The sequence below is a fragment of the Electrophorus electricus genome, chromosome 3 (genome assembly GCF_013358815.1).
Source record: "Electrophorus electricus isolate fEleEle1 chromosome 3, fEleEle1.pri, whole genome shotgun sequence".
Classification (NCBI taxonomy): domain Eukaryota; kingdom Metazoa; phylum Chordata; class Actinopteri; order Gymnotiformes; family Gymnotidae; genus Electrophorus; species Electrophorus electricus.
In genome coordinates, this window is record NC_049537.1 from 32,032,220 (window position 1) to 32,059,167 (window position 26,948).

The 26,948-nt window shown below is 39.6% G+C and overlaps 1 protein-coding gene across 3 annotated transcripts in view; it reads left to right on the forward strand.

The window, feature by feature from the left end:
* Positions 1-3,153: 3,153 nt before the first annotated feature.
* The window catches only part of aig1 (androgen-induced 1 (H. sapiens)), a 42,444-nt gene continuing 18,649 nt past the window's right edge, over positions 3,154-26,948 (forward strand). The window contains exons 1-3 of one of the 3 annotated variants that reach the window (XR_004775809.1): positions 3,154-3,341; positions 6,085-6,248; positions 6,407-6,793. Coding sequence is in view for 2 of the 3 variants with exons in the window: in XM_027019345.2 (XP_026875146.1) it covers positions 3,201-3,341; positions 6,927-7,082; positions 9,624-9,725 (399 nt within the window). In the remaining variant the exon portion in view is untranslated. Of the gene's footprint in view, positions 3,342-6,084; positions 6,794-6,926; positions 7,083-9,623; positions 9,726-26,948 lie in introns of those variants that run through there. The other 2 variants (XM_027019345.2, XM_035524363.1) reach the window with 2 other exon arrangements.

Sequence of the window (26,948 nt, forward strand, 5' to 3'; positions counted from 1 at the left end):
TGACTTTAAATAAAACTGCCTTTAGTAGTGCATCATATACATGTTTGAAGTCATTAATTAAAAATCCAAATAATTCCAGAGTTCACATAATTTTTCTTCACACGTACATGAACTAATCACACACACATGAACTAATCACATGTTTATGAACTGATCACACGCACATGAACTAATCACACATACATGAATTAATCACATGTATGTGAACTAATCACAGGTATATGAACGAATCACACGTATATGAACTAATCACACATATATGAAATAATCACATGTACATGAACTAATCACACATATATGAGCTAATCATGTAAAGGCTTTAAGTCTGTTTTTTACAGCAGTGTGCAAGGAAATTGCTTCTGAATTTCTATGAGCAGAAACAAGTTTATATAAGAAAAAGGAGAAGTTTAAATCATAACATTCATTCCATAGATATGCAAAAAGGACATACGCATTAACATAATATCTGCTAGAATTAACATGGTGTCATGGACTGCTCCTCCCCACATAAGTCACGTGGTACTGCCCATCGCATGCAGAAGGATTCACAAATGTACTGTGTCTCTGTTTTTGTAACCACGCCCCCCGGGATTGCACACATGTGTAAAGGGTTCAGTGTTAATGTGTTGTGTGTCTATTTAAACCCCTGTCCATGTGTGCTCCCTTTGTTGGGCATTGTCACAACGTGTGTGTTACTGTTGATCTTTGTAACTACAATGATGGTTTGTGTAGTGTAGATGTATGGTCATATGTACCATAGGTGTTGTGTGTGAATGCAACCTGTGTCATATATGTTTTGTGTTAATAAATGTGTTTCAATGATGAGGAAATCTGTGCGTAATATCTATTAGTATTAATATGGATATGTCATTAATGCAATATTTATTAGTATTAACACTTATATGTCATTAATGTAATATCTATTAGTATTAACATGGATATGTCATTAATGCAATATGTATTAGTATTAACATGGATATGTCATTAATGTAATATCTATTAGTATTAACATGGATATGTCATTAATGCAATATTTATTAGTATTAAAACTTATATGTCATTAATGTAATATTTATTTGTATTACACTGATAGGTCATTAATGTAATATTTATTAGTATTAACACTGATATTTCATTAATGTAATATCTATTAGTATTAACATGTCTTGCCACTGGACAAATCCTTAATTCTGATGGTCTGAAGGCGTTCAGCAAATCTTCTCTTGGTTGCTTCAAAGTAAAGTTGATTACGTGTGTCTCTAGTAGACAACTCCTGGAGTAAAGCATGAGGAGAAATGGGTGATAACAATTTATTCTTTGGTGTGAGTTATTTTAGTGACTGTGTTAATACATTTTCATCTAGCACATCTAGAGCAGGTTACTGTACCACAGAGTATAGTGTTGATTGCTTCTTCAGTTCCTGAAAAAGACAAATAATGCAGCTGCTGAAATGAGATTTCATATCAAACCATATGGTGTGTGTGTGGTGTGTGTGTGTGTGTATGTGTGCACACGTGTGTGCACTAAGAGCTAAGTCCACTTGGGCCCCGGAATCTCTCACATTGCACCCCAGAGCCCACTGGTACGGGGTCCTGGTTTCAAGTATCATTTGAGCTCTCTGAGTTGTTGCTGTTAAGCACAGTATAAGGCAAAGGGTTGATGACCATGCAGACAGACCTGGCTAAAACCTGTAAGTATGTGCGCATGTGCATGTGTGCGCGTGTGCGTCGTGTGTGCATGTGTGTGCGTGTGCGTGCATGTGTGTGTGCATGTTCGTGTGTGTGCATGTGTGTTTATGTGTGTGTGTGTTTGTGTGCACGTGTGTGTGTGTGTGTCTATGTGTGTGTTTGTGTGTGCACATGTGTGTGTGTGTGTGTGTGTGTATGTATGTGTCTTTGTGTGTGTTTGTGTGCGCGCACATGTGTGTGCTTGTGTGTGTATGTATGTGTCTATGTGTGTGTTTGTGTGCGTGTGTGCGCGTGTGTGCATGTGAGTGCGTGTGTGTGTGTGTGTGTGTGTATGTATGTGTCTATGTGTGTGTGTGTGTGTGTGTATGTATGTGTCTATGTGTGTCTATGTGTGTGCATATGTGCATGTGTGTGTTGTGTGTGCATGTGTTCGTGTGTGTGTGTGTGTGTGTGTGTATGTATGTGTCTATGTGTGTGTGTGTGTGTGTGTGTGTGTGTGTATGTGCGTGTTGTTTGTGTGTGCGTGTGTGTAAACGTGTGTGAATATGTACGTGTCTGTGTGTGTGTGTGTGTGTGTGTGCGCACGTGTGTGTGTGAGTGCCTATGTGAGTGTGTGTGAGTGTGTATGAGTGTGCGTGTGTGCGCATGTGTGCGTGTGTGTGCGTGTTGTTTGTGTGTGTGTGTGCATGTGTGTGTCTGCGTGTGTGTATGTGTGTGTGTGTGTGTGCGCCTATGTGTGTGTGTGTGCGTATGTGTGTGTGTGTGTGTGCGTATGTGCGTGTGTGTGCGTGTGTGTGTGTGTGTGTGTGTGTGTGTGTGTGTGTAACTGTGGTGTTATAATCCCTCACAGGTTAGAGGCTCCAGTCCTCACCTCTCCGTCTTCTGAGTACGGCAACTTGTATTTGTACTTTGTGTGCTGGCAGGGAGGGATTTTCCAGGCCATAAACCTGTTTGGTGGGCTTTTCATGACATAATACTGTTGGCACAGTGTACACTGTCTTCACTTGATATTTCTCAAAAAGTGATGACTGAAAATTACAATCACAAATAGTTTCTGCAAAGGTGTTTAGTATATCTGTCCTTGTCATTCCTTCAACATTTTTTAAAAGCAGTAAAATAGTGATCATGTTAGTTAATTTATATAATTAAACTAAATTAAACTAAATAGATGAAGGTGTAAATTCAGGGGCAACTGGAAAAATATCAGAATGATCTTGGAATGTTTAATCCAGACATTTATTTCTCCAAACCTAAACTAACGTAATCAGCCCTTCTTTAGCTATTTGCATCATAAAAATAACACTGCAAATATCGCAGACTTACATAACCAGCATAAACACACTGCTGGGGGTGCCACGTTGTAGAGCCTGTTACTATAGCAACAACCTCCCGCCTCCCTCACCACACTGTCGCGCACATCTCTTACGCCACCTCCTCCAGCGTTTCGTCGCGCTGTGCGACCTCTTCCTCCACAGCATCCTCACTATCGCAGGATATTCCACAACACGGAAAATGGCGCTCATCCCTTCCCAAATCCTGAGAGTAGCGATCCTCTTGTCCTATTTCTCCATCATCTGCAATTATAAAGCCATAGACATGCCCGCGCACCAGACATACGGCGGTAGCTGGAAGTTCCTAACGTTCATAGATTTGGTAAGTGTTCCTCGCAGTCAGTGGCGGATTATTTATTTGAGAGCGACATATAGGCCTGTTGTCACAACCTGATATCATGGCCAGGCCCGAACGAATTTACTTTACTAATTTCCGACATTGTCGGCTTCCAGGCGTTTAAACGCACATGTTGTGACGCATATGAACTGTCCTTCCACTATAAGTCACAAAATAACATACTGGCTCATTCTGGGTTACGATCATCAACACTGAACTTAATATCTTTATTTCCAGTGGCGCAAAATAAAAGTATACGGAGGTTTACATGAACGTAAACAAACACGGCCCGTTACTGTTTGCGTGTGTGGTTTGTCTTCCCGGTACACGTCCCAGCTCTGCAGGTGGAGGTCGTATTAGGCGCCCGTGGTGTCGCCAGTGCGCGCACGCACGCTGGCGCGTCTGCTGTTTTGTCAGTCTACGCGCGACTGAGTCATGTTTTCCACATAAACAGCTCCTTTAACTCCCCGTTTAACAATGATTTTAATAGAAATAGCGCTGAATGTGAACCTGCAATAAAGTTGTTTTGTTATACTCTTATATTGGCACTTTAAAAAAGTAAAAAGTATGTGCACATAATGTACTGTGTGCTTTGTAGTTTGTGACTTCGTTTAAAGCACGCAGACAGAGTTGTGTAGATCAGTCGTGACACCCCGGAGGAGGTATAAGCCTGCATTCTAAGCTTTGTTGAATTATATATAATTACACAAAATAAAGTTTTCTAAACAGTGCTACAGCAATGGACTTTAGTGCTGTGCCCACAAGTCTGTCCTTTTGTTCTACCTGTGAGTTGATTTTTTAAAAGTCTTTTAACATTAGTTGGTGTAAGTTTGCTGATGGACTTATTCCATTAATTTAAAAAAACACCTTAAAGCAACTGAAGGCACTACAAACAAAAGTCTAGTAAAGTTGTTTTATGACACTTGTAAAGAATATAAAACTTTTGATAAGTGTGGAATATTTTGATAAGTGATTGTGACCCAGTAACCCATGGTATCTTTGATGTGTTCCCTCTGGTGTCGTTTCACTGTGTGGCAGATCATGCATGAATTACTATTATTAGGACAGACAATGAAGGCACATTAGCACAGAAGCAGATCACTTTTTTGGCACAACTTGTGATCTTTTCTAGGACAAACAGTCCTTTTCCCAAGGGGAAACCAGGTGAGCCTGGCTGCAGTCTTTAGACTCTCTAGAACTCCTCAATGCTGTCGTCATCTTTATTCACTCTTTTAAACCGCAGGGACTCTGTTGGCTTTCTGTGCAGTGATTTGTTTTTTTTATGGTGTGATGGCACACAGCTCACTGCTGAATGTTGGGTTCACATTGGGGGTCCCAGTGTGTGGGGCTGTGTGGAGGTGGGTGTGAGGCCTCCAGTGGCCATACACGGTTGTCATAGGGACCATGAGTCCCTGAGAGATGCAGGTGTTCACACACACCTGTGTACCAATTGAAGATGATAAAATCACAGTAATGACAGTAGTGTTGTAATAATGTAGTAGTGTCTGACTACACTATGCAACCTGAAGGCATACGCTGCATCTATTAAAGCATAATTGACAAGTATTATTTAAGATTTGTACTTGACTCATGTAAAATCTGTTTTGCAGTTGTTGTGTAGTCTATATTATTGGCGTACTTGATGCTGTTTAATAAGGAATAGTGGTTCAACAGATTTCACAGGGACTTATGTCTCAGTGCAAGTATGGTTGTTTATAAGTGTAAAATAAGAAATTTTTCTGCTATTAAATTATTTCATGCATGTTATATAGTCTGCTGCTCAACCCACAGATTCATTGAAAAAGAGGTTCTTAGCCCATAACTGAAAGCAAGAGTGAAAACAGTGTGTGTGTGAGTATGCGTGTGTGTGTGCATGTGTGCATGTGCGTGTGTGTGTGTGTGCGTGTGTGTGTGCGTGTGTGTGTGCGTGCATGCATGTATGTGCGTGTGTGCGTGTGTGTGTGTGCGTGCATGTGTGTGCGTGTGTGTGTGCGTGTGTGTATGCGTGTGTGTGTGTGCGTGCATGCATGTGTGTGTGCGTGTGTGTGTGTGCGTGCATGCATGTGTGTGTGCGTGCGTGTGTGTGTGCGTGTGTGTGTGTACGTGCGTGCGTGTGTGTGCGTGGGTGTGTGTATGTGTGTGTGTGCATGTGTGCGTATGTGGGTAGCTGTAATAATAGTAGTAAAGCTTTACTGTGGCAGTCCTCATCTCATACCTAAGAAAGCTGTTTTTCAGCTGGGAAGATAATTAGGAATAAAAAATTGGATTTCTTTGGTTGAGAAAAAAATAGTCTGAATAATGCACCCACCACTTAAATGAATCTCTTCCTACTGATATCACTGCTGATATCACTGCTGGCAAGCAGATAATGTCTCAGAGAGAACATATTGGGTTAAGAGTGGAAGTAGTGTATGATGACCATGTTAATCATTAATGCATCTTAGATACAAAACACCTTTTTGCTTTCTGATGTTGCTGTTTACAGTACAGATATTTACAGTTACTTCCCATGATGCAGAATGAAATATGTAAATTATACTAACTACATATTAATAGAAAATAGGAGAATTTGAGAGTTTTTTTCACCACATTTACATTTAATCATCAATCCTTCTTTCCCAGAACTGCATATATACAGAAGATATATAGTTGGTGTTTCTCAAATGTAGCTGACCAGTTTAACACCACACTTCATGGGCAAGTGGTGCTCTGGGATGCCTCTCTCCAGGTCATACAGGCTGTGTTCTCTGGTGTGTGTCTGTCCTGACGTATCTCTCCAGGTCATACAGGCTGTGTTCTCTGGTGTGTGTATGTCTGTCCTGACGTATCTCTCCAGGTCATACAGGCTGTGTTCTCTGGTGTGTGTATGTGTGTCCTGACGTATCTCCCCAGGTCATACAGGCTGTGTTCTCTGGTGTGTGTGTGTCCTGACGTATCTCTCCAGGTCATACAGGCTGTGTTCTCTGGTGTGTGTATGTGTGTCCTGACGTATCTCTCCAGGTCATACAGGCTGTGTTCTCTGGTGTGTGTGTCCTGACGTATCTCTCCAGGTCATACAGGCTGTGTTCTCTGGTGTGTGTGTGTCCTGACGTATCTCTCCAGGTCATACAGGCTGTGTTCTCTGGTGTGTGTGTGTCCTGACGTATCTCTCCAGGTCATACAGGCTGTGTTCTCTGGTGTGTGTGTGTCCTGACGTATCTCTCCAGGTCATACAGGCTGTGTTCTTTGGTGTGTGTGTCCTGACGGATCTCTCCAGGTCATACAGGCTGTGTTCTCTGGTGTGTGTCTGTCCTGACGTATCTCTCCAGGTCATACAGGCTGTGTTCTCTGGTGTGTGTGTCCTGACGTATCTCTCCAGGTCATACAGGCTGTGTTCTCTGGTGTGTGTGTGTCCTGACGTATCTCTCCAGGTCATACAGGCTGTGTTCTCTGGTGTGTGTGTGTCCTGATGTATCTCTCCAGGTCATACAGGCTGTGTTCTTTGGTGTGTGTATGTGTGTCCTGACGTATCTCTCCAGGTCATACAGGCTGTGTTCTCTGGTGTGTGTGTGTCCTGATGTATCTCTTCAGGTCATACAGGCTGTGTTCTTTGGTGTGTGTGTCCTGACGGATCTCTCCAGCCTCTTGACCAAAGGTGCTGCCAGTATGGAGCAGGAAAGGCAGTTACAGAAGCTGATTGGCCTGCGTGATTGGATGATGGCCGTGCTGGCCTTCCCTGTGGGAGTGGTAAGTTTCCTGAACTATGGTAATGTCCTACACCTCATCCACAGGCTGATAGCATTCAAATCGATTGAAAGAAATGTTAGATTTTTTGAACTGATAATGGAGTCCTAATGGTCCTTTATAGAACAGCTGACATTAGAAATAACTCATGTTAATAGTGTTAAAGTCACTGTAAGGCATCCTTCTGTTAACACGAGGGAAAGAAAAGCTCTTCTGTATAAAGTCCTGAATGCTCCGCAGTGTCAGGAGCTGCCCTGTCTTCCCCACTGACATTAAGATGCATGAAACCACACAGTTCAACAGGAAGACAGTGGCAACTATTCAAATCTTATTTCAGGCAAACGTCCAGCGAGTGCACGCTGCATGCACAGAGGGAGACGTGTTTGGCATGACCGCACCATTGTCATTTGATTCATGTCCTTCACAATCACTTTAAACTGTTATTTCAGCCACTCAGCAAAGGCAATAGTTGGTCCGAAGAGAAAAAAGAAAAAGTTGGAAGTTTTTGGTGAAATGTGAATGGACTCCACATGCCATGGGGGAGATGTTTCAGTCATCCAAAGTTTGAATCCTGTAACACTTCAAATGTAAAATGAGAGTTTAGGGAGTATTGAAAAGTCCTGCACCTGTCCTGAGAGCAGACCCTGCTGCTGTAGCTGGGCTTTGGTCTCACAAACCTTTTTACATAGGGAGAGTAGGGACACTGATGCACATTGTCTGTAATGTACAGAGCCATTTACCTTGCAAATGCCCGTCGTGTGTGTGCTCTGGATGCAATGACCAAGCTCTGCAGTGACTGGCCAGTGAGGGCACATGGTCCAGCCAAAGCAGGAAGCTTTTGTATGTGCAGCATCCGTAATGGCCATCAGATAGCTGTGCGGAAAATATTTACATGAAGCCTGCACATGTCTTACTGTGTAGGCGGCTGGCTGGAGATTGTTCAGGATCACATGGTGTAGGGGGAAGCTGGGGAACATCTGAGCTGTTGGAGAGGAGGGACTGAAGACATCGAGGGGCGACTTGTGAAGTGAACTACATCTTATTAATAAAAAAAATCTGTGTTCATGGAATTAATTAATTCATTCATTCAATCACCTTCTAAACATCGTGTCAAATACTGCTGTCCAATGCAGGGAAACCATCCGTATGCTAACAGGTTTATGGTATAATAGCAAGCTGTGCCAGCTCCCTCTAGTGTGGCAGCGTGTAGATGGATGACTCTGTCATGCACTCAAACTCAGTGGATTCTGGCTGCACGGTTCTTTTCTCAACTGTTGTACGGAGACGGTATCAGAGTGGGAGCCATGTGTGGGAAAGTTATACTGTCACAAATTTACAAATATTCAGATGGGCTCATTACCCTCAGTGTGGTTTTACTTAAAGGACCCTGATGACCCAAATGCCTACTTGAGGGTTCAGGTGTGGACTGGGCAAAACCATCTGTCTGACAGTGAGGGGTCATTTCACTCTGCATGCGTCAGAGAAAGTCGGGCCCCCAGGCCGCTCTAGAGGTGCTCAAGGTAACCACATCAATGCCCCCCCAGTGCCACATGACCATCACCTTAATGGAAACCAGGAGCCTACAGAGTCACCTGAGACCACCAGTCCCTACAGGATTAGACATGTCCATAAATAAGGCCCATTAAGGCAAAATATGTGATTTCAAGTGATTCATGAATGTTTAAGACCATACGGATCAAAGGGATTACGATGGAGGATGGCCAGAATTCCGTGTTCATGAGACTGCTTCTCACTGATATCCAGAAAGTTCAAACACACTCCCTGCTCCTTCCCAAGGCCGACGCTTCATCTCACCATCAGCTTACCACAGTCCTCCTCTCAGAAGACATCTACAGCTCCAAGAAGGTGCCAGAGAAGACTTGTGTGAAAAGCCTATAATTGGGAATTAAATATATACTGGTGTGAAAACACAAACCCTGGAACTGTTGGTTAGCCTCACTCGTGGCTGGGTTTTCAGGTGGAGCACTAATTCTTTTACTCATTCTTTCACTCACTCATTCTTTCTTTGGAGGAGATGGACAGGTGAGCATTAAGCAGGTGAGCGTTGCGCTTTTTTGTGCTGAAGGGCCGGATGCAGGACACATTGAGGAACACAGAAGGACACACTACAGAACATAGTGGGACACACTGCGAGACACACTGAAGAACACACCACAGGACATACTGCATGACACACTGTAGAACACAGTGGGACACATTGCATGACACATGCAGGACTCAGTGTGGGACACAGTGCGAGACACTGTGGACATTATGGGGAATCTCAGGGAAAAACCCCAGTAGCATGCTCTTCTCCATGGTCATTATAAGAAGAGATATGTCTAGCTCGTTCTAAACATGATCTCATCCTCATGCTCCAATAACATCATATAATTAATCTAGCATAATCAAAGACATAATGTCTCCATGCTCCCTCATCGTACTTCGGGCATAGACAGTTTGCTGCAGTCATAAACATAGAAATTCTGGAAACAAAGAGAAAAGAGACATAATTTAATTCCCATAAATGGCTTTGTTTTACAGTTTGTGGTGACCATGTTCTGGACCCTGTACCTATATGACAGAGACTTGGTGTACCCAAGACTCCTGGACAGTTTCATACCACAGTGGCTTAATCATGGAATGGTAAGTACCTGACTGATTCCTGCTGTATTAACATTCAGAAAACATTCAACATCAAATTATTAACATTCAGAAAACATTCAGCATCAAATTATTTACATTCAAAAATATTCAAAACCAAATTATTTACATTCACAAAACATTCAACAACAAATTATTAACATTCAGAAAACATTCAACATAAATTATTAACAAACATTCAACAAATTTTTAACAATTAGCATTCAACATCAAATTCTTAATATTCAGAAAAAATTCAACATCAAATTATTAATATTCAGCATTCAGTATTAAATTATTAACATTCAGCAAACATTCAACAAATTATTAACAATCAGAAAACATTCAACATTAAATTATTAACAATCAGCAAACATTCAACATCAAATTCTTAACATTCAGCAAACATTCAACATCAAATTATTTATATTCAGAAAACATTCAACATTAAATTATTTACATTCAAAAACATTCCAAATCAAATTATTAAAATTCAGAAAAGATTTAACATCAAATTCTTAATATTCAGAAAACATTCAACATTAAATTATTAACAATCAGCAAACATTCAACATCAAATTATTTACATTCAGAAAACATTCAACATCAAATTATTTACATTCAAAAACATTCAACAACAAATTATTAACATTCAGAAAACATTGAACATTAGATTATTTACATTCAAAAACATTCCAAATCAAATTATTAACATTCAGAAAACATTTAACATCAAATTCTTAATATTCAGAAAACATTCAACATTAAATTATTAACAATCAGCAAACATTCAACATCAAAGTATTAACATTCAGCAAACATTCAACATCAAATTCTTAACATTCAAAAAACATTCAACATTAAATTATTAACAATCAGCAAACATTTAACATCAAATTCTTAACATTCAGCAAACATTCAGCATTACATTATTTACATTCAGAAAACATTCAACATTAAATTATTTACATTCAGAAAACATTCAACATTAGATTATTTACATTCAAAAACATTCCAAATCAAATTATTAAAATTCAGAAAAAATTTAACATCAAATTCTAAATATTTAGAAAACATTCAACATCAAATTATTAATATTCAGCAATCATTCAATATTAAATTATTAACATTCAGCAAACATTCAACATCAAATTATTTACATTCAGAAAACATTCAACATCAAATTATTTACATTCAAAAACATTCAACAACAAATGATTAACATTCAGAAAACATTGAACATTAGATCATTTACATTCAAAAACATTCCAAATCAAATTATTAACATTCAGAAAACATTTAACATCAAATTCTTAATATTCAGAAAACATTCAACATTAAATTATTAACAATCAGCAAACATTCAACATCAAAGTATTAACATTCAGCAAACATTCAACATCAAATTCTTAACATTCAAAAAACATTCAACATTAAATTATTAACAATCAGCAAACATTTAACATCAAATTTTAACATTCAGCAAACATTCAACATTAAATTATTTACATTCAGAAAACATTCAACATTAAATTATTTACATTCAAAAAACATTCAGTATCAAATTATATACATTCAAAATCTAATTATTAACATTCAGCAAACAATCAACATCTAATTCTTAAAATTCAGCAAACATTCCACATCAAATTATTTGCATTCAGAAAACATTCAACATTCAATTATTTACATTCAAAATCAAATTCTTAACATTCAGAAAACATTTAACATCAAATTATTCACATTCAGCAAATATTCAATATTAAATTATTAACATTCAGCAAACATTCAACATCAAATTATTTACATTCATTATTTGCATTCAGAAAACATTCAACATTCAATTATTTACATTCAAAATCAAATTCTTAACATTCAGAAAACATTTAACATCAAATTATTCACATTCAGCAAATATTCAATATTAAATTATTAACATTCAGCAAACATTCAATATTAAATTATTAACATTCAGCAAACATTCAACATCAAATTATTTACATTCAGAAAACATTCAAAATCAAATTATTAACGTTCAAAAAACATTTAACATCAAATTCTTAACATTCAGAAAACATTCAATATTAAATTATTAACATTCAGCAAAAACATTAAATTACTGTTTAAAAAAGGCAAACAAAAGGTAAATTATATTGTCAAGGCCATAAAGTTCAAAGTCATAGAGGCCAAGGTCATAAACTTCAAGGTCATAAAGTTGTGAGTATAGAATATAAAGCACAATTTCTTCCCTTTAGTCTATATTGATGTCAGATAATTAATTTCAATCAGCTGGAGTAAATCAGTTCCATGCTTCCATCATCAGGGGTCACATGGTTTCATTTCTGAGTGTGGCTGTGCTGTCACACAGTGTAACAGTAGTCATTACTGTGTGTGACTGTGATGCCAGACAGCACCACTGTAGTCATTACTATGTGTGTCTGTGCTGTCAGACAGTGCCACTGTAGTTCCAGCTTCAAATAAAGGGAATGCAGTCCGGTTCCCCGAACAGATTTCAACATGATTGAAGAAGCCAAGATTTCTGATTTTCAAAGAAAGGAATATAAAGGTTAAATTGTTAAAGGTTAAAATTTTCCACATGAAGTAATATGAAGTGAAGTGACATCATTATGCACCCTGTAGGTGTACAGTGACATCATTAGGTACCCTGTAAGTGTACAATTAGAGTTTATGTTTCATGTCGTGTAATTTGAGTTACACATCATTGTGTTTCTGACCACAGGACCACTGTTGGCTGAATATACACTATATAAACAGTGTCAAGCCAAATGATGAGATTGAAATGATATGCAATTGACATTGCAGAAGTTTAACTCCAGCAGTTGCTTGAATGGTACCATAGAATGCATTTATTTAGTATTTTAATTTCTTTTCTGATGTCTACATAGAAAGTATGTGACTTTGGTCAGATGTGGTTTTACACACCTATTTACAACCCTGTGGTTTAGCCCTAGAATGAGACCAGCTGTTTTTCCTTCTTGGTGGGTTCATGAATAGTTTGATGACCTCTACTCTGATTGGCTGGTATATGGTGTGTTTTAATTAACATGTCAAAGTCACTACTATGAAACATGAGCTGTGGCGCATGCAGACATACAACTGTATATATGTCAATCTGGATCTGAGGATATTTCAGTTCTCAAACAAAACTGATTTTAACAGATGACTAGATATTTTGTGAAATGACAACTGTTTCTACTTCAGTGGTGAAGAAACTGACATTAGCTAGAAGGAAAGTGCAATAAAATGGAAAGATCTATGCAAATGAACTAGCTATCTAGCTAGGTTCTGAGTTGAAATATAAATTAGAAATTTACCTGACATAGGATCTGACAAAGATCTTAAATTGCATATGACAACATTGACTATTTCTTTGAATGGGACACATGCAGGAAAATAAAATGAATCTCCATGTAAATAAGATAGCTTGTCATTAGTTACATAACAGTCCGGTTCCTTGGGAAGGGTGTGAGTGCTGGCATTCCCGTCACAACCTGGAATGGTACATTTCTGTAGCTACTTAGTCTGCAATTTTCATTATTGTTCTGTTGTTATTGTTTTGTTGTTCACTATACCTGCAAAACTGTTGAAGGTTCAGTTGTACAGGTCCATGTTGCCTGGGCTAGAATGTAGGCTGGTGTATGCAAATTAGGGAGACATAAATATAAATGAATCCAATCTATTACATAACAGTCTAGGGTTTCTGGAATTAGTACGTTTTACCTTCCTGTTTTGCTTATGTGGTGTTTGCATTTGAAGGAAGTGACAGTAGGGTTTGAGGTTAATGGTATGTCAGTATCACGTACCGAACACTTTATTCAACCATGCCAAGGAAAATTCAGTTTTTCATTCTATGGCACTTTTAAGATTGCAGACTGACCTCAGTAGTGACTCACTGTGTCCTTAGTGTCCATAGTACTGACACACTGCAGACATATCAATTTCCACTGTGTTCTTAGTTCTGACACTGCAGGACGTATAGTAGTGATTTTGATAACCCAGAAAAAATCTGGGTGCAACTCTGTTAAGTAATTAAGGTCCCATTTCAAATCTGCCTTTCATTTAGAAAACCATATTTAAGTAGCTGTTGGGATTTCAACCTACTCATGGTACTGAATGTGCTCTAATTAAGGTAATTAATACCATTCATTTAAATAGACATTGGGAAGGTATCAGTTCTACTACTGCTCAATCTCAGTGCAACCTTTCATACTATTGGCCATAAAATTGAGAGACCCAGATTAGCTGCCTGTTTGGACTTGAAATGTAAAGAGGTAGCTCATAACTTTGGCATCCCAGTGGACGCTGATCTCAGTTTTAACGGTCACAGAACAGTCAAAGAAGTTATTAATCAACTACTAAACCAGACCATTCCTTTATCATTTGCAATATTGATAACTGTAATGGTCTTGTAACAGGACTCACAAAAAAGGACAAGCCAACAGAATGCAATTCTCAGAGCTCTCAAAGTTCTCACTAGGAGCATAAGAAGGGAACACATCACCCCCATTCTTAAGTCCTTACACTGGCTAACAGTAGACCTGTATTATAGAGTTGACTTTATTCCTGTATTATAGAGTTGACTTTATTCCTGTGTTAGAGTTGACTTTATTCCTGTATTATAGAGTTGACTTTATTCCTGTATTACAAAATTGACTTTTTTCCCTGCATTATAGAGTTGACTTTATTCCTGTATAACAGAATTGACTTTATTCTTGTATTATAGAGTTGACCATATGAGCCAGTGTCCAGGAGTGTACTTGTCCTACAGTTGCTATAGAAAGGTTTACAAATATAGCTAACATATTTTTATATTATGTCTGCAAGGTTTTATCCACAAAATTTACTATTGGCTTAGGGAAAACAGCCTACATGGATGACATGATCGATGTAACCTAGCTAGCCACAGTAACTTTGACCAGCTAGTTGTGACTCACTAGTGTATTTGGTTCTGTAGACAAGTATCACTTTTGTGCACCTTTGATACAGTAAAGTGAGAAGACTGAGAGAAAATGACTAATTTAAGATAATCTTCTTAAATACTTCACTTGTCTTATAAATGACCTCAGTGTATGAACATGCAGTATAAGTAATCTTGCCCTTCCTTGCCTACAGTTACTAAGAAATCACATCCCAGTTGTTTAATCAACAATAATATAAACATTTTATCACTAACATAAAATGTTATAATTAATGGAATTAAAAAGATATACCAAGTAGTTGAGACGCTTTAGAATTTTTTCCTTCCTTGTCATGAAAGATAAATTAGACCCAACACTTGTAAATTTCTCGTGTGTTGGAAAAGTCAGGCTCATTCCCAGAGGATCCAACCTCAGACTGATATCTGCTGTGTTTACAAGTGCGTTTTTGTTGGAAGCTTTTTTCAAATTTGTCTTGCTATGCTCAATGCAACACTCACTTGAGTGGATCAGACAAAATGCCTCTAAACAAGATGCAGTATATAAGTAAATGTGTAAATCACGACCACTCCTACAAAAACGGATTGGTGCCAGCCGCCATGTTTGGATGAGCGAAGGGTTCTGGTGGTCACCACTGCACTGGGCTGTTAAGGGGAAACCCAGCAGTGAGAATCTCAGCACAGCTGAGAACATAATCATAATCATAATAATATGTGAAGCTGAGCCAGCTCAGTGGTGTGGCGGCCGCGGGACGCTTACTCCATCGTAAATATTTTGCCGCATTCCATGGTACCGCATTTGTTTGTTGATCAGTGCTTCCACGGCAACCGTCGTCCTCTCCCACTGTCTGCTCTGAGGAGGAAATGGTGACCCTGTTACTGTTTGGCAAGAGACTGCGACTGCAGTGAGAGACACGCCATCACTGGGCTTCTGCCTGCCTGCAGGATTTTTACCTCAAGTTCAGCGAGGTAACCTGCACATCAGGGCAATGGCAAGCAGTTTACACCTCCCCCCTAAACAGGAAGAGCTGACTGAACCTCAGAGGACAGCAAGGTGCTGACTGAACTGAACAATGCTGTCCTAATGCTGTCATAACACTGAAGAGACGAGGAACTGTAATAGTTCATACCGTTAAATAATCTTATTCGAATAAGAATTGTGGGGTTTGGGGTGTTATGTGAAGAGAGAGGACATCACAGCAAAGCTCTTTGAAGCTTTCCAGAATGATCTATGCAGACAAATTTAAATATTTTGAATAACAATTAGACAGCTGTGGGTTTTGAAAGCTGTTATATAGAGTACAGACCTGACATGCAATAGCTGAAAAAAAGAAAGCTTGTTAAAGGTGTTAAGGGGAGTAGGAGTGTTATTGTGGATTGAGGAGTAGGGGTTTTATTGTGGATTGAGGAGTAGGGGTGTTATTGTGGATTGAGGAGTAGGGGTGTTTTTGTGGATTGAGGAGTAGGGGTGTTATTGTGGATTGAGGAGTAGGGGTGTTATTGTGGATTGAGGAGTAGGGGTGTTTTTGTGGATTGAGGAGTAGGGGTGTTATTGTGGATTGAGGAGTAGGAGTGTTATTGTGGATTGAGGAGTTGGAGTGTTATTGTGGATTGAGGAGTAGGGGTGTTATTGTGGATTGAGGAGTAGGGGTGTTTTTGTGGATTGAGGAGTAGGGGTGTTTTTGTGGATTGAGGAGTAGGGGTGTTATTGTGGATTGAGGAGTAGGAGTGTTATTGTGGATTGAGGAGTTGGAGTGTTATTGTGGATTGAGGAGTAGGGGTGTTATTGTGGATTGAGGAGTAGGGGTGTTTTTGTGGATTGAGGAATAGGGGTGTTATTGTGGATTGAGGAGTAGGAGTGTTATTGTGGATTGAGGAGTTGGAGTGTTATTGTGGATTGAGGAGTAGGGGTGTTATTGTGGATTGAGGAGTAGGAGTGTTATTGTGGATTGAGGAGTAGGAGTGTTATTGTGAATTGAGGAGTTGGAGTGTTATTGTGGATTGAGGAGTTGGAGTGTTATTGTGGATTGAGGAGAAGGGGTTTTATTGTGGATTGAGGAGTAGGAGTGTTATTGTGGATTGAGGAGAAGGGGTTTTATTGTGGATTGAGGAGTAGGAGTGTTTTTGTGGATTGAGGAGTAGGGGTGTTATTGTGGATTGAGGAGTAAGGGTGTTATTGTGGATTTGGGAGTAGGACCATTTCCACCAGTTGGCATGCTGCATATTTGGCCAATAATAATTTGGCACTGAGAATGAATCTCTTTATCAGTACTTGAAGAGGTCTATGCCAGGATTTCATGATAATGCCAGGAAGAAGTTTACCCAGGAAGCAGTGTACCTGTGTTACTCTGAAAAAAATCTTCATTGCTCCACTGAGCTACCAGAGCCAGGCTTGACCGAGCGATGCTGTGTGCTAGCACATGATCTCCCACTGTGCCCTTAACATGCTTGAATCAGTGCACTGGTGGAACACACCACCAGTAAATGTTTTACATGTCTCTGGAGAGTTTAAACCTCTAAAACATCCCAGCTCACCACAGTTGTGTCCCATATCAAAACCCAAAAAGGAGAGGACAGCGTACAGTTGTCGCTTTCACAGTTGAGGGGATGTTCTGTAATGTCTGCACCGCTGGGTGCTGCCTCATTTAGACCTGGTAGTGTTCCCATCTCCTCCTGGCAAGAGCATGGTCAGCTCTGCTCATATTTAATTCAGCAGGTAGGTTCATCTTTAAATGACTCCAGGCCATGGGATGGAGCTCATTGTGTTCAGGGGCTTTTATGACTGATTAGCCATGGTAAACAACCCCTATATCTCCCACAGGCCTTTGTTGGGCAGTGAGCTGGAAAGAGGGGAGACAAACGTGATCCAACACAGGAGCCATTCCACCTCCACAGACCTCCCGGCACTCTTTCCATCAACTATTCATGGGCCAGGTTTAGACCTACAGAGGGCTGCGCTCAATCATCATCTCATCCACTTCATTTGGCTTCTGTTGGTTGCTCATAGGAAGCTTTTCGAACTTTCAGGCACCAAAACATGAACACAGCTCACAAAGAGGTTTCATTTGTGCCACTTTACATTGTACAATTCAGAATGAGAGTTAATGGAAAAGTATTAATTTGCCCTTCAGCTATACAGATAGACTGATTTTGGCACAACCAGTTCATGTAACCAGACACCCTAGGATTTTGTAACAGGGTCCATTGCTTAAACAACCTAATAGTTTCCTTTGGCCTGTAGCAATCTTCATCCTTTTCCATGTGTTAGTATAGTTTCATAGCATTAACAGACTTCATAAGCCTGCTCTTAAAGTGTCTCTGAACTATGGGTAGTGGTCCCCTAGCGTTCCTTCTGCTGGATGTCGGCTGTTGTTTGGAATGGAAAATATCTGTGCCCACAGGCCAGATTGGAAGGGCTGCTCTGACTGTACACTACAACTAACAGCGTGTAGACATTTTTAGACCATTTATGTAGAAGAAGCCCTGTTCCAGTTAAAAGCAGATAGAAACTTGTGTGATGCAACTTATCCCACACCACCATGAAACTTAGGTGATAAACAGGTTCTGGTTTGGGAACATTCCTTTCTTTGGCTAATAACATGTTTGGTTCAGCGTTGTTAGAGGAACCTAACTGGAGCCAGAGGAATCCTGTGTGCATTTAACCAATGGTGCAACCCCAGGCTCTCTTTAGGATACTGATAAGATGAGAACCAGATGTGTTTGTGTGTTTCAGTTGTTATCTAAACTCATATGGACTTTATAATACACACACTTTAAATTAAGTCCTGTTCTGGCTTAACTTCACAAGCTGATGCTAACAGCCAATCCATTACAAACAAGCCCAGTCTGTTTTATAATCACCTAAAAGTAGCTGACTCTGACATGGAGGGTAATTTTTGCACCACGGTAGACATTTCCACTGGGCACTGGACATCTCCACTGGACACTGGACATTTCCACTGGGCACTGGACATTTCCACTAGACATTGTTGAGGTCATTTACATATTATTTCATACAACCTTGAGAAAACATAATGTCCAGGCAGGATGATTTGAGACATTTTTGGCTTGTTCTTATGAGACTCTGTTCTCTAGCTAGGGGCAGATAAATCTGGCTGTAGACAGACTGCCACCTGGTGGTCACTACTAACCACAATATTGGGCCTGGGCGTTGCTAGACACTGTATTTCCCCAGGCAGCTGTAGGATGCAGACCTGTTTTAATGATATGTTAGGACATGGCCCTCCTCTATCAGAGCCACTGAGGTTTCCATGTGCATTTCTGCATCTTGCAGATTGCCACAGGGAGCTAAAGAGGCTGAATAAATCACTCTTTTAGTGGAAGCGCTGTAATGGATTGTGCTCACACTATACAATGGAGAACTGCGGGAAGCCCTAAAGACAGTATTGCAGCATAATTCACAGCACTGTTGACAACATTTTCTATTTGTATATGCAGAGCTGCCATCCCTCATGTAAGAACACTGTCTAAGCATTTTGATATGAGGAATACATACAGATCTTTATGTAATACATAAAAAAGAGGAGAAAAGCAGCTTTAGTTGTGTTCTGCCAGGTGTATCAGCATTAGGCTATCAGTGTTAGTGTATCAGTGTTAGTGCATCAGCATTAGTGTATCAGTGTTAGTGTATCTATCAGCTTTCGTGTATCAGCATTAGTGTATCAGCATTAGTGTATCAGTGTTAGTGTATCAGTGTTAGTGTATCAGAGTTCGTGTATCAGTGTCAGTGTATCAGCATTACTGTATCAGCATTATTGTAATAGTGTATGAGTGGTAGTGTATCAGCGTTAGTGTAAAATCAGCGTTAGTATAATAGTGTTAGTGTGTCAGTGTTAGTGTACCAGTGTTAGTGTGTCAGTGTTAGTATATAATAAGCATTAGTGTATCGGTGTTAATGTATCAATGTTAGTGCATCCACATTATTTTATCAGCATTAGTATATCAGTGTTAGTGTATCAGTGTTAGTGTATCAGTGTTAGTGTATAATCATTGTTAGTGTATCAATGTTAATGTATAATTAGTGTTAGTGTATCAGCATTAATGTGTCATCAGTATTAGTATATCAGTGTTAGTGATATACTAACAGTGTTAGATCAGTGTATCAGCTTTAGTGTATAATCAATGTTAATGTATCATCAGCGATAGTGTATTTGTTAGTGTATCAGTGTTAGTGTATAATCATTGTTAGTGTATCAGTGTGAATGTATAATTAGTGTTAGTGTATCAGCATTCATGTGTCATCAGTATTAGTATATCAGTGTTAGTGATATACTAACAGTGTTAGATCAGTGTATCAGCTTTAGTGTATAATCAATGTTAATGTATCATCAGCGATAGTGTATTTGTTAGTGTATTTATTAGTGTATCAGTGGTAGTGTATCATCAGTGTTAGTGTATCAGTGTTAGTATAGCAGGGTTAGCGTATCAGCGTTATTGCATCCGCATTAGTTTATTAGCATTAGTGTGTATCAGTGTTAGTATAGCAGGGTTAGTGTCAGTGTTAGTGTATTAGTGTTAGTGCATCACCATTAGTGTAGCAGTGCTAGTGTATCAGTGTTACTGCATACCCGTTAGTGTACCAGTGTTAGTGTATCAGCGTCAGTGTATCAGTGATAGTGGATCAGTGTTAGTGTATTAGTGTTAGTGCATGGACATTAGTTTATCAGTGTTAGTGTATCAGCAATAGTATACCAGTGTTATTTTACCAGTGTTATTGTATCAGCGTTCATGTATCATCAGTGATAGTGTATCAGTGTTAGTGTATCATTGTTAATATATCAGTGTTGCATCCACATTAGTTTATTAGCATTAGTGTATCAGTGTTAGTGTATCATCAGTGTTAGGCATCCACATTAGTTTATTAGCGTTGGGTATCAGTTTTAGTGTATCAGCGTTACTGAATGTAAATAATTTATCAGTGTTAATGTATCAGTTTTAGTGTATAAGTGCTGGTGTACCAGTGTTAGCGTATCGGTGTTAGTGCATCAGCGTTAGTGTATCAGTGTTAGTGTATAAGTGCTGGTGTACCAGTGTTAGTGTATCAGTGTTAGTGTATAAGTGCTGGTGTACCAGTGTTAGTGTATCAGTGTTAGTATATCAGCATTAGTGTATCAGTGTTGGTGTATCAGTGTTAGTGTATCAGTGTTAGTGTATCAGTGTTAGTGTATCAGTGCTGGTGTACCAGTGTTAGTGTATCATTGTTAGTATATCAGCATTAGTGTTAGTGTACCAGTGTTAGTGTATAAGTGCTGGTGTACCAGTGTTAGTGTATCAGTGTTAGTGTATAAGTGCTGGTGTACCAGTGTTAGTGTATCAGTGTTAGTATATCAGCATTAGTGTATCAGTGTTGGTGTATCAGTGTTAGTGTATCAGTGTTAGTGTATCAGTGCTGGTGTACCAGTGTTAGTGTATCAGTGTTAGTATATCAGCATTAGTGTATCAGTGTTAGTGTACCAGTGTTAGTGTATAAGTGCTGGTGTACCAGTGTTAGTGTATCAGCGTTAGTGTATCAATGTTAGTGTATAAGTGCTGGTGTACCAGTGTTAGTGTATCAGCGTTAGTGTATCAATGTTAGTGTATAAGTGCTGGTGTACCAGTGTTAGTGTATCAGCATTAGTATATCAGTGTTAGTGTATAAGTGCTGGTGTACCAGTGTTAGTGTATCAGCGTTAGTGTATCATTAGTTTATCAATTTTAGTGTATCGGTGTTAGTGCATCAGCGTTAGTGTACCAGCGTTAGTGGGATCTTTTAGCATGGCAACAGCACCTCTCTTTCAAGCTCTCAGCTGACAGATGGCATCTCATTGTTGTTGCTGGCATGTCACCAGCCCAAAGGACATACTGTACTACGCACAGTATTGCAGTGCTTATGTTTAGTCAGACTACCAGAGTGAAACTTTGCAGGAGAAACACTATCAGTGGTCTTTTCTTTAGGTAATACGTTGCTTTTAATGGGATGCTTGAATGTAATTAGATTGAAAACAGAAATTATTTGTCACCTATAGTGTCTATGTTTTGGTAGGTTATGAATCATTTAGGAGAATCCTGCTTGACCCTGAGGGCAGGGATGAACCTGGTTTGTAGGGGTCCTTGTGGATGCCGTGGTTATGGGCTCTCAAAGGAAACACATTCTGCTTCAGCATGTGGTTAACACTTGACAGTTCGGAGTCAGAGCTTGGCTCATACACACGCACACATACACACTCACACACACATACAAACATGCACATACAAACGCACACACACAAACACATATACAATCACAAACTCTTGCACACACACATACACACACACATACAAATGTGCACACACACATGCAGGCCCACACAAACAAACACAGACACATGCACACATGCACACACACACATACATACACACACACACAAACAACACACATGCAAACATGCACATTCAAACACACACACACACACCCCCACACACACACACACTATCAGATCATCTCCTCCTGAGACTGCCAGTGGGAACCAGCACTCTGATGCCATGCTATAGAATCCTGTTATCAACAGAACTGAGCAGAAAACCTCAATCACTACACATGCTGGCTGCTTCAGGATCAGACTCAGAACAAGACTCAGTAAAATAGACCTTTTCATTACTGTTAGAACACTTTTATTAACTCCTATGGCAGCAGAATTCAAAGGCCTTAGTACATTTGTTTTAATGCCATTTGTTTTAGACTTACCGCACTATTTGTCTCCTAAACATTAGCTTCTGTTAAACAATCACCTCATCAGTTCCACAACTGTTATGTTGAAATGCTAACTCAAACTTCAGGGAACAGTTTAAGACCTGATATCTCACTGGCACGAGGATATTTTTGAAATACAGCTCTCTGGACATGACTATACATGTGATTTTATTGAAAACTTTGATGTCCTTTTACAGTGTTGTACAGTCCTTTTCAAACTCAATACCACATTCACTTCTTCAAAACTCTTAACACAGTGTGCTTTTGAAATCACGCACCTCAGCACATCAGTTAACCTTTAGTGTAAAATTGACTTCAACCACCAAAACACGTCATATTTCATCCTAAAGTGACTCATACTGCCATAACTCTAACACAACTATAACACAACTATAACACCACTAAAACACTACAGCACAACTATAACATAACAATAACACAACTAAAACATAAATTTAACACAACTATATCACAACTATAACATAGCCATAACATGATTATAACATAACTGTAACATAACACAACTATAACAACTGTGACATAACCATAACATAATTATAACATAACTGTAACATAACACAACTATAACAACTGTGACATAAGCATAAAATAATTATAACATAACTAACATAATATAACAACTGTAACATAACCATAACATAATTATAACATAACTGTAACATAACATAACTATAACAACTGTAACATAACCATAACATAATTATAACATAACTGTAACATAACATAACTATAACAACTGTAACATAACCATAAAATAATTATAACATAACTAACATAATATAACTGTAACATAACCATAACATAATTATAACAAAACTGTAACATAATATAACTATAACAACTGTAACATAACCATAACATTATTATAACATAAATGTAACATAACATAATAATAACAACTGTAACATAACCATAACATAATTATAACATTACTGTAACATAACATAACTGTAACATAACATAACTGTAACATAACATAACGATAACATAATATAACTAAAACAACTGTAACATAACCATAACATAATTATAACATAACTGTAACAGTTCAAACCAAACTTGTAACTGATAAATACATTTACTTTGTTTCCCTTTCTTCTATTTTTGCATCCACAAACATTTCGGAAACACAGAATAACAACATTTACTGTATAATGTAAGACAATATATGATAAAGAAACAAATAAGAAAAGCCACAGTATTCTTCAGGGGGTTTATTCTCACAATGCACTATATTGTAGTTCAGAAAAGAAAAATATATACAATCAATAACAAATACAGTACTGTAATACCAAATCAATATTTTCATTTTATACAGTAATTCACACATATTTGTCTGGCTATCAGTATCAGACATCTACTGTCATCCTGGTCCATCCAGCCTGTACACAGATTTTCATCAACATCCCAGTATTTGGTAACAGGGCACAAACAAACCCCCCTGGGTAGGTCTGTAGCTGAAATGACAGTCCGGTGTTTTAGCAGTACACATACTGCAGTGATAGTGGGAAAATCTCTTCATATTCTCATCCGTATTTTTCCTATACATGCACATTTCAGTGCAGGTTTACCACTTTTGCATTGATGGTAACAAGGCTGCAAACAAAAAAAACTGAACAAACTTTATGGTAAAATCAGAATAATCTGTTTTTCAAATGTATATTTTGACTTCTCTGTCAAAATGCAACATATTTCAGTCCACAGTGATCAGACGTTTGCTGGGTTTTGAACTGAAAGTTAACTTTTTGAACAGAGTATCTATTGTAAATGTCTGCAAAATTTGCTGTAGTTGTACAGACTTTTGTTGGTGGTGAACACTGACTGAGAGAAGTATTCATGAATTATGGAAGAATTGGTGGCTGAAGGCCTTTTGTAGCAAAGCAAAAGTGCAGACAGTTTAGTTTACACAGTCACACAGTCACATAGTCACACAGTCACACAGTCACATAGTGACACGGTCACATAGTCACACAGTCACATAGTCACACAGTCACATAGTGACACGGTCACACAGTCACACAGTCACATAGTCACACAGTCACACAGTCACATAGTCACACAGTCACATAGTCACACAGTCACACAGTCACATAGTCACATAGTGACACGGTCACATAGTCACACAGTCACACAGTCACATAGTCACACAGTCACATAGTCACACAGTCACACAGTCACATAGTCACATAGTGACACGGTCACATAGTCACACAGTCACACAGTCACATAGTCACACAGTCACACAGTCACATAGTCACACAGTCACACAGTCACATAGTCACATAGTGACACGGTCACATAGTCACACAGTCACACAGTCACATAGTCACACAGTCACACAGTCACATTGTGACACAGTCACATAGTCACACAGTCACACAGTCACATAGTGACACGGTCACACAGTAACACAGTCACATAGTGACACGGTCACATAGTCACACAGTCACACAGTCACATAGTGACACGGTCACATAGTCACACAGTCACACAGTCACATAGTGACACGGTCACATAGTCACACAGTCACACAGTCACATAGTGACACGGTCACACAGTCACACAGTCACATAGTGACACGGTCACATAGTCACACAGTCACACAGTCACACGGTCACACAGTCACATAGTCACACAGTCACACAGTCACATGGTCACATAGTGACACGGTCACATAGTCACACAGTCACACAGTCACACAGTCACATAGTCACATAGTGACACGGTCACAGTCACATAGTCACACAGTCACATAGTCACATAGTGACACGGTCACACAGTCACACAGTCACATAGTCACACAGTCACACAGTCACATAGTCACACAGTCACACAGTCACATAGTCACACAGTCACATAGTCACACAGTCACACAGTCACATAGTCACATAGTGACATGGTCACATAGTCACACAGTCACACAGTCACATAGTCACACAGTCACATAGTCACATAGTCACACAGTCACATAGTCACACAGTCACACAGTCACATAGTCACATAGTGACACGGTCACATAGTCACACAGTCACACAGTCACATAGTCACACAGTCACACAGTCACATAGTGACACGGTCACATAGTCACACAGTCACACAGTCACATTGTGACACGGTCACATAGTCACACAGTCACACAGTCACATAGTGACACGGTCACACAGTCACACAGTCACATAGTGACACGGTCACATAGTCACACAGTCACACAGTCACATAGTGACACGGTCACATAGTCACACAGTCACATAGTGACACGGTCACATAGTCACAGTCACACAGTCACATAGTGACACGGTCACACAGTCACACAGTCACATAGTGACACGGTCACATAGTCACACAGTCACACGGTCACACAGTCACATAGTCACACAGTCACACAGTCACATAGTCACATAGTGACACGGTCACATAGTCACATAGTCACACAGTCACATAGTCACACAGTCACACAGTCACATAGTCACATAGTGACACGGTCACACAGTCACATAGTCACACAGTCACATAGTCACACAGTCACACAGTCACATAGTGACACGGTCACATAGTCACACAGTCACACAGTCACATAGTGACACGGTCACATAGTCACACAGTCACATAGTGACACGGTCACATAGTCACACAGTCACACAGTCACATAGTCACACAGTCACATAGTGACACGGTCACACAGTCACACGGTCACATAGTGACACGGTCACATAGTCACACAGTCACATAGTCACACGGTCACACAGTCACATAGTCACACAGTCACAGTCACACAGTCACATAGTGACACGGTCACATAGTCACACAGTCACACAGTCACATAGTCACATAGTGACACGGTCACACAGTCACATAGTCACACAGTCACATAGTGACACGGTCACACAGTCACACAGTCACATAGTGACACGGTCACATAGTCACACAGTCACACAGTCACATAGTGACACGGTCACATAGTCACACAGTCACATAGTGACACGGTCACATAGTCACAGTCACACAGTCACATAGTGACACGGTCACACAGTCACACAGTCACATAGTGACACGGTCACATAGTCACACAGTCACACGGTCACACAGTCACATAGTCACACAGTCACACAGTCACACAGTCACATAGTCACATAGTGACACGGTCACATAGTCACATAGTCACACAGTCACATAGTCACACAGTCACACAGTCACATAGTCACATAGTGACACGGTCACACAGTCACATAGTCACACAGTCACATAGTCACACAGTCACACAGTCACATAGTGACACGGTCACATAGTCACACAGTCACACAGTCACATAGTGACACGGTCACATAGTCACACAGTCACATAGTGACACGGTCACATAGTCACACAGTCACACAGTCACATAGTCACACAGTCACATAGTGACACGGTCACACAGTCACACGGTCACATAGTGACACGGTCACATAGTCACACAGTCACATAGTCACACGGTCACACAGTCACATAGTCACACAGTCACAGTCACACAGTCACATAGTGACACGGTCACATAGTCACACAG